This window comes from Ipomoea nil, unplaced genomic scaffold (genome assembly GCF_001879475.1).
Source record: "Ipomoea nil cultivar Tokyo-kokei standard unplaced genomic scaffold, Asagao_1.1 scaffold0982, whole genome shotgun sequence".
In the NCBI taxonomy this organism is placed as follows: Eukaryota; Viridiplantae; Streptophyta; class Magnoliopsida; order Solanales; family Convolvulaceae; genus Ipomoea; species Ipomoea nil.
This window is the reverse complement of record NW_017617410.1, coordinates 426,291-438,975: the sequence shown is the minus strand read 5'-3', so window position 1 is coordinate 438,975 and position 12,685 is coordinate 426,291. Positions and strand designations below refer to the sequence as shown.

Genomic DNA, 12,685 nt, shown 5'->3' with positions numbered 1-12,685 from the left:
CCTCCACTTTGGGCGACAATTCTTTCGAAATCCAATTCAATCCATTTTTCAACTTGAATTCTTCGGGGAGTGCTTTTTCGTTCTTCTTGGGCACACTTGCCGCCCTGGATTCTTGGATGGACGCTGATATCGTTCATCCTATTGCGGCGTTTGCTTTCGACCAAGTTCGCAGCACAAACTGGTTTTATGGGTTGTCTTTCGATTAACCAGTATTTTCAAACCCATAATTAAAATTTTATGAAAACCTTTAACCATTGACCAAAGTGAAGTATTTCAATTAAAAAACAGTTAACCAAAATTTTTTGAATTTTGATTATTTGGGAGCTGTGGACACAGTATACTAACTGTAAATATGGGGGGCAGATGCTCTGTTAATAGAATCATCTTTAAAGTGGTGAAGGGAATAACTGAGTGTATAATGAGAAGATGGTTCCCCCCAACTGGACAGTGATTATGAAAAAAGCTAAAGGTTTTGGTTGGCAGAGAATTGTTGGGTGAGAGCACAGAAGGGCTTGATGAAGGTCAAGTGTGGTGTATCTTTAGATGGAACTGCCTGTGGGTTTTTCATAAGAAATTCTAACAGCCAGTTCTGTGCTGCTTAAAGGAGTGTATTCTGTTGGTGGCAATGTGGCATGGTTGCACTTTGGAATTTGCATAGTTGATTAATATCATTTTTGGACCTCGTGTCCATTACAAGTTTGAGAAGTTAATATAAATGGTTTGGTTTGGCTTTAAAGAAAAAAAAAAATAATAACAGCAGCAGTAAATAGTTCCAAACATAAGTCTGATTCTGACTTAAGCATCAGAATGAAATTCCATAAATAAACTAAAACTAAAATCAAATCATCACATTACTATAGGGGATGAAGTTCTCTTCAAATAGAATAGCTTCTAACTTTAAACTATAACCCCATTCGGGGTTACATTTCTACAAATAAACTTCTCGATTTATTACTAGAGGAACATATCTCAAGACCAAAAAGAAACTTAATAAAAGAAAAACAACATGTATTCTTAATCTGTCTCAGCAGTCAAGATACAACTCTACTAAAACCGCAACTTGCTGCTTAGTAGGTATAACCCTTCACGAACATTCCGGTCTTAGCTTCATCACCAGAGTACTTCCCTAGCTGTGCTAAGGAGTTAGCTTTTGCACGAACCAAGAGCGCCTTCTGTGCAGCTTCCACATTCTCGGGCTGCCCTTTCCACACCTTCAGCACGGAGTACGTTCTGCAGTGCTCGTGCGTATGAGAAGGAAACATGCCATGGGTTTGGACTTTGATTCATTGCGTTGAGATTCAATGTTGCTTCCACTTCAGATTGTCCTCCGGACAAGAACTAACAGGTAAAAAACACACAATATCATCATACCCAGTCATACTCTTAAACACAAATCAATATAATAATGGAGAAACATTGATGTATTAGAGACCATAATTACGTTGAAGCTATGAAATCAATTATAAGTTATAGATGGAACCATGCAGATTTGTAGTTCTCCACTTCAAATATTTTACGGTAGTGTTGGCCTGCCGTGCGACTACCCTAGGCCGTAAAACCAACACATATATGCATTGGGCGATGGGATATGTTTTGTTGTTTGTCTAGATTTTTCTCTTTATTATATTATCGTATGAGATTGATTGTAACTTTTAATCCATGTTTGGATCATAATTTTTTTTTATCAAATAAAAAGAAGAAGAAAAAACAATTGAGGGGACAATTCTTGACATGCTTCCAAACATTATACACGTCTGTAGGATTCAGACTTGATGTATAGAGTTATGGGAATTTCAATTTAAGAGAGTTTGGTTGAGATATAGAAATGGAAACGAACCAGAAATTACATACTCCCTATGTCTCATTTTACTTATTATGTTTACTATTTACCTCCCTATGTCTCATTTTACTTATGTTTACTATTCACTAATTAAATCAATTACTCTGTATCTCTTTTTTTTTTTTTTTTTTTTTTTTTTTTTGCTTATTTTTTAAAATATTTTCAAATTTAATTTTGGTTTAACAGTATTTTTTTATGTAGTTTCTAAATAAATACATGACCAGTATTAATCTTAATATTATTAAAAATTAAGTTAAAAATAAATATTAATCTTAATATTATGAAAAATTAAGTTAAAAATAACTTTAATTAAGTCTCATATTAAATCACACATAAAATGAGACATATGATTTTGTAATAGTTTAAACAAATATTTTGTAATAAGAACTAAATCAAAATAAACACGCACGTATATATATGTTGTGTATGCACTCGCGCATGTGTGTGTGTGTGCGCGTCTTAAAATTTTACAATGTTTATGTTATTGTTTGAAGGAACGGTTATCTGTTAAAGAAATGCGGAAATGCCTGCCCAATTAGTTACGAAGCAATCTTAAACTACTAATAAGCTATATAAACTCTATTTGGTAATGATCCTAAAATCAACTAATAGGTTAAAATAAGAGCTTGCTTTATTTAGTAATGCTTCTACTTTTTTTTTTCTATCTTTATCCTTATCCACATTATTTTAAAACCATTTTGACCTTTTCTCTTCTCATATATTTTTATGCATCCTCTTCCGTCATGATTATTATTTTAAATAAATAACATCATTACCCCTCTCAAATAACAATATTGTTCATTTATTATGAGATGCTAGATAATAATTATACAAATAATTTTATTTCAAAATGTTAAATTTTAATATGTAAACAAAAACATATTTAAATTTAAAATTATTTAAATTTTATGACAATGTAATTTTTAATTTTTTTTACATTTATCAGCTTATCAAAATATTAATATTACCAAACACTTTTAACATAATCAGCTAGCTTAACAACTCTTCAATTTTCAGCTTTCAGCCATTTTTCAACTTTTAACTACCTTTGGTTTGCCAAACATAACCATTAAAGTAGACTAACCACCACAAAATTGTTAAATACAAATGTATTTCAATCTTTTTTATGCAAAGTATGTTGGACGGCTATATTTTTTGAAAAAATTCATTATTGAAGACCGAAATACCTTTGTATTTAATGATATTTAAACTAATAAAGTAGACCGTCTCACCTATAAATCTAAGACAAAAAATGAAATTAACTCTAATAACACAACCAAACATATTAATATAACATACACTAATATTAACCAAACACAATTCCAATACAACATCCCAATAACCTAGCATTCCGAACTAAACTACCCCCCCCCCCCCCCCCCCCCCCCAAGTGCTTGGTGATAACCATTAACCAGATAAGGTGGGAAAATGACCTACAAGGATAAGTTGTGGATTTCCTTTCCAGGAAAATTTTAGTAAAATGTTTTTTAAACATCAGTCAAAAACCATATTTTCAAAGAATAGAAATACACCGTAATTAACTAATAGCAATAAATCAATACTCCATAACCTTGTGTACGGGAAACAAAAACTATATTTTTATAATGCCTCATAATCCTATACCTTCCTTCGCGTTGCCCAATTCTCGCTTGAACTTGCATATTGTTCTCAAGGAGCAGCAAACTTAGAATACAACCCTAGTACAGTCATGATTGTTCCTTCACTTCCTTGCCTGCTATTTCAAGGCATCACAAAATCAATGTTTTACTTCTCAACTGTTGCTGATAATAATTATAAAAATAAAAATAAGAAAACCCAGAAAAAGCTTCTTAGTTGTGATTGAAAGGATAGAACTCACTCTCGGAATCTGTTTTCGAGGTATTTTGAGGTGCCTTCCTGTTCGATGCCTCGGCTGAAAAATTATTATGCACACTCAATTTTCAAGAAATGAAGTGAAATCTAGTACACAATATTGTACACTGCCAGTCTAGAAATCTACATGAAGTTGAATAATATATTTGAGTAGATTCATGGGTATGAAACCATGCAATAAAGAAATGAGGTTGATTTCTACTCCATTGATCATGTAAACAATTAGTGAAGAGATTTGAAAATAAAGAGCTGCAACAATAATAATCTACGTAGTAATTAGCCAACAAGACACCGGTAAAAGCTAGGATACAAACTATAAGCTAGGTGAAGGAAAACTACAGAGTGAAAAGATGCCACAGAAGAAATTATAAAAACAATTAAATAACATCATATCGTATTCCTTGACAGATCAAAACATGAACTACAGAAACCTACTAGCCAATGAAAGTGCAAAGCAACATATTAAAAAAAAAATAAAAAAAATCAAGCAAATATAACTCCAAACTTAGTCACATCTAGATCAATGAATCTGGAAACAACACTAAGGGGTGTGATATATTTTCTAATTTTTCTCCATAGACTCAGAAATATTGGGCAGTATGTAATATCATCAATTTTTTAACAAAAGGGCTACTAAAAAAATAAAGAAATCTCGATCTTCATATTTGGGATCAACAACAAATATCAGAAATACCATTTGAAAACTCACCTTTGAATTTCCTTTTCTTTTTCGCTCTCCTCCTCTTCCTCTCGTCTTGTGTCAGCTCTGTTTCTTCTTTAATATCTCCTTTGCCAGTAAAAACTTCCTCAGGAGCCAGCATAGCAGCATCAGAAGTAGCCACTGGTGCAATCTGCCATGCAACCAATACCATGAAATGACACAACAAATTTGAAACAATGCAAGTATGATAACCTATGAGATGAGGAAAAAATTGTAAGTACAAAGCAATAGATTACCTCTTCCATTGCAAGGGCAGGGACACTTGCTTGAATAGACATATCTTCTATGACCTGTTTGAGTTGATACATAGAGATCCATATAAGCACAAACAAACTGCATCATAGTCCATATACAACAAATTATTGCCAAAGCTAGACCAGTCTATAGCCTTACCGGTTTTGGTGTGAAATGGAAATGAGATAATGCATCCAACTTCAGGCAGAGTTTCTTAAACAGCATAGTTGCCTGTGAACACGTACAAAAGTAGTCAGTAATTCACAGCTTTTCACTTTTATTCATCAGCATTTTTCTTTGGGCTGTGGATTTCTTCCCCAGAGCTGAGCTCTATTCAGGTAAGAAGAGAAGGTGCTCACATCCTTTTTCCTATTTCACATTTTGCCCCAAACTGGTGATTAATAGTTTTCTGGCAAAATTCTCAAAAAAAAAATAGTTTTCTGGCAAATGTCACTGTAGAACATTGAAAAATATTTATCTAGTCTAGGAGAATTTTTCCTCAATTCTTTTCCACGAACCAAACAGGCCGTAAGAATATAAAAGTAGTCGACTTTAAAGATATAGATATGTAATATGAGAGGACAAAAACTACTCTAGTAGACTTCTTCCTGTTGGGGAAAGAAAGATAAGGAAAATCTGAGCAGCAAATAGTTCACACCTCTTTCTTTTGCTCATCAGAAAAAGTCATTGCTGTTGAAACAAGGCCAGTCTTCTGGACATATTCCTCCTGCATTAGTAATCAATAGACATCAGTGAATTGTAAAACAAACAGTTAATAATCAGAAATAATGCCCTACTACATCTCTAGCACCACTTTTACAAGACAAATTTTAATAAACTGACCTCATAAACTTCAGCAAGGCCCTTTTTGCTCTTATTATCATCCTGCATTAAAAAAAAATAAAACAAAAAAGGTCACAGATTCTCACATCACTTTTACTTGTTAAAGGATCCAGAAAGAAGCACACTGATAGAATACGCCCCCCCCCCCCCCCCCCCCCCCCACCCAAAAAAAAAAAAAAAAAAAAAAAAAAGCATTATTCCAGGGAAAAACAAATTACCACTTCTTTTCTCTCTCTCGGTGCTCTTGATGGCAAACTAGGAGGCTTCTGAACATCATCAAATTGTTCCTGCAGATTTACAAAAAAGGGTGGAAAACACTTGAATATTAGTTGTTCCTCTCATATTTAACCTTTTTAGTTTCTTATAAGGGCTCAGAATGTCAAACCCCCAAACTTCAAAAGAAAACAAATAACCATACAAATATAGCAACCAAAAGATATAAAACAAACTTGAATGTCAACAATCTAAAGAATTGATTCTATTTCAAAGATAAATAGCTTACTGAGGTAACAACATAGAGTAGATAAGATATGCAATGATAATCACCTCAAGGACCCGTTTTCGAATTAATTCTTCTAGAGACAAAGTAACCTCTTCTGTAATTACAGGGGCAGGTCTCACGTTGTGCTCAAAATCTAGATCAACCTCTAATGCACTATTTTTTGGCCTTTTAGCAGCAGTTACCTGGCATTATAGACCACAGTCAATTGATACAATTTGTGATGCATATAGATCTATTTATAATTTTATATTAAAGGAAACCATAGATGAACTAGTTTACCTCTCCTTGCATAGTCCAGGCTTTTGGTTCTATGTTTGCCTTCTCCATTTCCTCTATTGTAGAGCGAAGTTTTAAAAGCTCTTGCTCATGGGTAGAAAGATTTTGGTTCCCCTGCCAGAAAAAGATAGACATGGCTGAGTAATTTATTGACTCAAATATAGATTCCATATTATTGACTCTCCTTTTCACCTAGAGGAATAGAGTGCACTACCATATTATTGAATCTCCTTTTCAACTAGAGGAATTGAATGCACTACCTGGTTATCGTCATCAGATACTTCTTCATCCATTTCCATGTGATCAGATCTATCAAGTGGTTTACGTTTTCCCTTGTGATCCGTCTTTCTAGCAAAGAAATCCTCATACCTATAAACCATGTAAGCACAGGTTAATTAAGTGAATGTCCATGCTCATATATGTGTAACATCAAGAAGTTGTGACCCCATGTTGAATTTGGAACAGAGTATTGTATTCTAGGAACACAGATTCTCCGATTCTTGATACTCCAATGACTATGACCCTAGAGCTATAGAAGCGTGTATTGTGGTAGCCTTATACTCCTAACATATGTTTTTATTTTAGTCAGAATTTTGAATTATTAGGTCTACATGGAGAGCTTGTCTAACTGTTGCCACACACCCCACACCCCACACCCCCCAAAAAAACCTCCCTTTCCCCCATATCATCTAAACAATAGGCTTTCAGTCCAATTAATGAAAGTCAACCTGAATTTTTCCCTGTTTTCTTTTTACAAAATATTGAAATAAATGTAGAACATAATTTACATCAATTGAAGCCACAGTTTAGACCAAAAGATGGGTAAGCCTACGATGGCCTTTTAATGAAACACGAATTATTATAGGTTACATCTAGGAGAGAGGGGTTCATGCCAAATCCAAGACAGCTCAATTTAACATTGAGAAAATAAAGGTACAGAGCACGGTTATCTCACTAACATTTCCTTTTTTGAAAAATTAATATCATCGAATTCAAAAAATATCATCGAATGATACAAAGACAGTGCTCACAAGTCACAAAAAAATAAAATAAGAGTTTAAAAAGACGTGTACGACACATAGCCTCCAAATATCAGCCCATGCATCTAAACACTGAAGTATAGACTCCTGACACAAAGTGCACTAATTACACTAAGAAGAATAAATAAAAATTGCTACATAATTTTCAGTATATTTTTAGAACTGCTTTTTGTGATAAGTAATGATAGTAACTTCACCTAACATGCTTGCAGGGAAATTTAAATATTTAAATAAAATCACCACCAAATAAGTAGTCGAGTTAATTATTCCAACAAACAGATAAAGGGGGTGACTAGAGCATAGGCAATCCAAGGAGTGAGACATCAACTCCAAGCACATATGGAATGAGAACATAAAGGACGATATGTTGGAAAAGACGATAAATCTTTTCGTCCAACGAAGAAGCTACTCGAAGCAATTAAGTGATTTACAATTTTACATTTAAGGAGAAGTGGGTCTAAACAAAGAGTTGGGTTGACAAGGAGAACACTTGCAATCAGGAATAGGGAACTGGGTGGGGGGTCAGAGAGGAGGCCAAGACATTGGGGAAAAGAGTAAATTTGAAGTATTGGCCCGCTACTTGAGCATACAAAGTAGTTACAAAAAGCCCCTTCAGAATTTCAGAATTGAGAAGTGCAAGCATTGAGTGACAAAAATGGTTATGCACAATTTCACATGAATATTACTACAGTTAGACATAACATATAAACTAAGGAAACTCATTTTGCAGCACCTGGCATTCTCTATGTCCCCATTTGCATCAAAGGTATCATCCTCAAGGTCCACATCTTCAAGCTGCAAAAATAAATACAAGCATAAGAAGTACTAGTCTTCCAAAGCACACATCTTTAAGCAAGGCTTCAAATTTTAATCAAAGTTCAAACCGGGGGATAAATATTCATACCGCTTCATCCTCTTCTTCTGCATTTTCCTCCTCAGACTCTGATTGTTCAACTCTCTTCCTCTTCTTCTTTTTCTTGGCTTTCTCATCCTTCTCGTAACCATACTCCCTTGCCTCATCATCAGCCAAAAATTTTTCCAATTCCTTTATCTTTAAGAACTCATCTTCAACCAAGCCAGTTCCATCATCCTCCTCCTCCTCCTCCTCCTCATCCTCATCCTCATCCTCATTATCCTCCTCCTCCCACCCCTCCTCATCCTCATCCTCGTCAAAATCATTCAAGTCGACATCGTCAATATCATATCCTTTTCTGTCTAACGCTTCCAGTGACCCACTCTTTTTCTCCAACCCATTTGGTTCCACATTGAATTGTTCTGATATACTTTCCGGATTCTTCTCGAAGTGATTGACTCGGCGCCGGAGAGCTGAAAGTAAAGGCTCCGATTGGAGGTCAATTTGCTGCCATATCTGCTCCGCATCAAACCCGTCGGTTAGAAGTTGCTCAAAAGGAGACTTCGGGGTGAAGGGTTTGAGGGAAGAGTAGAGATATTTGCAAGCTAATCGTGCGGCCACCGAAAGTTCCGGCGACGGTGAAAGGTAGAGTGGTGGTTCTGATGATTTCAGCCGGCGAAGCGCCACCTCTCTATCGTTCTCCATAGCTGGGCGATACCTGTATTCAGGAGAGGTTTAAGGTAGGGCTTGTGGAAAAGGGTTTAATATCCAACAAGACAAGTTTAATAAGTAGAAGGTCATAATACAAAATTCAACAATACAAGTTTAATAACCACAAAAGCAAAAGTCCGTAATACAAAAATCCAACACAACTACACATGTTTAACAACAACAAAATTATAAGTTCATAATACAAAAATCTAACATAAGTTTAATACAATGTCTTGAAAATCCATCAATAACAACAATGTAAACATAATAGCATTCAAACATAAAATGAAACAAGTAATGGCTTCAGCATAATCTCTTCTTATTCAGAATCCTCTTACACAATGAATAAACAAGTAAACAAGGTAACGTCTAACTATCTAAGTATCTAACATTGAATATTATAACACTAAGAACCAACACTTCATTGAATAATATAACAGTAACAACAAATACTTAATCAACCGTAAGAATCAACACTTATGATTATTACAGCAAATTAGCACTTCATAAACAACTAAACAAGGTAAGTACATAATATACTATTGATACGATTCATTTAAAACTATAGATTCAACCCCCCACACTATAAAATATAACAACAATTTGATTGTGTGTGTGTGTGTGTGTGTGTATATATATATATATATATATATATATATATATATATATATATATATATATATATATATATATATATTATTTAACAAATATTCAAACACCACTGGGAATTAGTGCTGTCAAAACAGGCCAGCCCGGCCCATCTCAGGTTCGACCAAAAACAGCCAGGGTAGGGCCGGGCAATTTTTTATACGGGTTGGAATTTACAACCCAACCCGTGATTTGACGGGCTGCCCGCCAGTTTTTTTTTTTTTTTTTTTTTTACTTAGCCATCACACCAGTCCATATTGTCATTCATGACACCAACATCGACTCTAAACTATAATGGTGAATTAACAAAGTATAATATGTAAAACACAAAAAAATCTCAAATTCCAATGAAACTAAATAATAAGTCACCATATGTGAATAAGCATTCAATATTTCTATCAGATAAGAATCTCCAGATCAGAATCCAAAGGTTTCAACTTGGATCTCTCCAAAAACAGTAAACAGACTTAACAACAACTCGATCAGACAAAAAAAATCGAGCACCAAATCCACTTCCCGAGCTTGAATCCGCTTCAATAACGCTTCGCTCGCAGTAATAACTCCTTACAAATACTAAGAACTCAAACCTGACATCTGAAACAAAGTGCTAGAACATTGATCTCGTAAAAAACACAAAGAAATTATCAAATGAAGTCGAAGGGTGGCACTCAATTCTCCAATTAGAGCTCCGATCGAAAAGTACCTGAGGAACAACCGACAAGACTTTAAGGAGTGACGGAGTCAAGACCCTAGAGAAACAGCAGCGAGAGGCTCAGAGAGAGCGTCCGTTGGGAGAACCGGACAATCAATGGGACTGCGCCTGAGCTGGACTGCTGGTCGCCTGGTCGTGGTTGCTGCCTGCCTCACTGCCTGCTGCCACCTACTGACGCTGCCAGCTGCCCTCTGCTGCCTGCCAGACTAGGGTTGGGAATTACGGGATACGGTTCGATTTTCGGTTTCGGTGTTTCAGTATTAGAGAATGATACCATTCGGTTGTTCGGTTTCGGCTCGATTTGGAAAAGTTCAGTTTCGGTTTGGGATTAATTCGGTTCGATTTTCACATAGTCCAAATTATCAAATATGAAATAACATTAGAATTGATACTGAAAACTGGAATGAAATTCCAGTACTGGTTACTAGAATTTAATTCCAGTAAACCAGTTTACTGAGATTAAATTCTAGTAAACTGGTTCACTGGAATTTAATTCCAGTAAAATGGTGGGAACCAGTTTAATTCCAGTAAACATTAAACTGGTTCCCAGACAACATGGAATTGTGAGTTCTTGAGTTCTTCAATAGGTAATTAGCCATTGCTAACAAGTTATAGTTAACCACCAAATTCAACCAATCATACAAAGAAGCAAAAATTCAAAATACCCAGACAACAAAATCAAATCTTTTTTTCATTGTATAGACTATAGAGGACAACATACAACAAAACTTGGTAAAACCCATGGCAACAAACAATTAAAAGGGGGAAAAGGTACAGGTTGTAGAAAATAAAAAGAAAGTAGCCCCTTACCTCTGTGGTCGCCGGCCAGTCTTCAACAGTGGTAGACGGCGGTGAGGCTACGGCGTTCAGACTTCAGGGCTCGGGCTAAGGTGGTCGGCGGCGAGGAGAATGAGTGCGTGGCTGCGTGGAGTGCCGGAGTATTGACTATGGCAGTAATATGGACTAAGGCGTATTGGCGTTTGCGAGTAGGGAGTTAGGGTTGTGAATGTTTAACTTATTACGGAGTATTATTTTATTAATATTAATAATATTAATATTAATTAATATATATATATATATATATATATATATATATATATGGATGCACTCAGGTGCGAATAAGTGCTCAGGAAGGAAATGCGAACGAATCAGTGCGCGACACGTGTCCAGATCTAATAACTTAAAAAAAAATACGGTGACATTTTCGTAAATAATTGAATATCGAAGTGCAAGTAAAATCACTTACAAATGCACCTACTTTCACCTATAAGTGCATGTAATTTTGCCTTGTTAGCATTCACTTTCCGCAAACATTCATGTACCTGGGTGTGCTTATAACTATATGTGCAACTATTTATAACTATAGGTGCAACTACTTATAACTATAGGTGCACCAACTTTCACCTATAAGTGCATGTAATTTTGCCTTGTTAGCATTTACTTTCCGCAAACATTCATGCACCTGGGTGTGCTTATAACTATATGTGCAACTATTTATAACTATAGGTGCAACTACTTATAACTATGGGTGCACCTACTTTCACATATAAGTGCATGTAATTTTGCTTTGTTAACATTCATTGATCTGAGTTCAGGGGGTAGTAATACCCCTGAAAACCACTCGCAAACATTCATACACCTAGGTGCAACTACTTATAACTATATGTGCAACTACTTAGAACTATAGGTGCAACTACTTATAACTATAGGTGCAACTAACTATTGATGCTCAGTGTAAATTTTTACTTGCACCGATAATACATTTTACATGCACTTGTAATACATTTTACTTGCATTTCGATGTTCAATTATTTACAAAAATGCCACCGCATTTTTTTTAAAAAATCAGTGTTTCTCATCCATTAGATCTGGACACGTGGACGGATAGAATCCATCCTCTTTCGCGCCTGGGCAAAATATTCGCACCTGAGTGCGATTATATATATATATATATATATATGTATATATATATATATATATATATATATATATATATATATATAAACGAATAGTTTTTGGTTCGGTTCGATAAAAAATCGAACCGTTCGATACTTCAGAAATATACATAACCGAATCGGATCGATTCGGTATTTCGCCCACCCCTCTCTATGTCAGAGTGTCAGACCGCGCAGACTGTTGGACAACTAAACAAATGGACAATAAAAGAGATTAAGAGAGTCTCGGAGAAATGACAAGGGCGGCCGGAGTCTTTGCGATTGGAGAATAGCCAAATATCATATTAGGGATTGCCTTTAAATATTTAACTTTATTTATTTTATAAATAAATATAAAATAAAAAAGAAAAAAGGGTCAAATCAGCCCCTAAGTGAACCGGATAGTGCAATTGACCTCCCTAAGTAAAAAAAGCTCCATATAAGTCCCCTAAACCGGCAAAATAACTCAATTAAGTCCATTTCTTCCCTACACAGCCGG

General features: G+C 35.2%; 1 protein-coding gene across 2 annotated transcripts; it reads right to left on the bottom strand.

The window, feature by feature from the left end:
* Positions 1–3,282: 3,282 nt before the first annotated feature.
* LOC109179994 (U3 small nucleolar ribonucleoprotein protein MPP10-like) lies at positions 3,283–11,271 on the bottom strand. 2 transcript variants are annotated; one of them, XM_019329472.1, is made up of 14 exons: positions 11,063–11,271; positions 8,233–8,899; positions 8,062–8,123; positions 6,549–6,657; positions 6,292–6,402; positions 6,057–6,194; positions 5,729–5,797; positions 5,511–5,552; positions 5,326–5,394; positions 4,827–4,898; positions 4,670–4,723; positions 4,422–4,563; positions 3,699–3,752; positions 3,283–3,575 (listed from the first exon to the last, which is right to left on the bottom strand). In XM_019329472.1, exons 2-14 carry the CDS (start codon positions 8,884–8,886, stop codon positions 3,547–3,549), a joined length of 1,605 nt encoding a protein of 534 aa, XP_019185017.1. In that variant the 5' UTR covers positions 8,887–8,899; positions 11,063–11,271; the 3' UTR covers positions 3,283–3,546. The 2 variants fall into 2 exon arrangements, with proteins under 2 accessions (XP_019185017.1, XP_019185018.1); XM_019329473.1 differs by having other exon boundaries at positions 3,283–3,572.
* Positions 11,272–12,685: the final 1,414 nt, after the last annotated feature.

Coding starts and splice junctions, on each gene's coding strand:
- LOC109179994 (XM_019329472.1), bottom strand. CDS start 8,886: ATGGAGAACGATAGAGAGGTGGCGCTTCGCCGGCTGAAATCATCAGAA. Junction 4,899..5,325: donor CTGATGAGCAAAAGAAAGAG/GTGTGAACTATT, acceptor ACGTGTTCACAG/GCAACTATGCTGTTTAAGAA. Junction 3,576..3,698: donor CTCGAAAACAGATTCCGAGA/GTGAGTTCTATC, acceptor GCCTTGAAATAG/CAGGCAAGGAAGTGAAGGAA.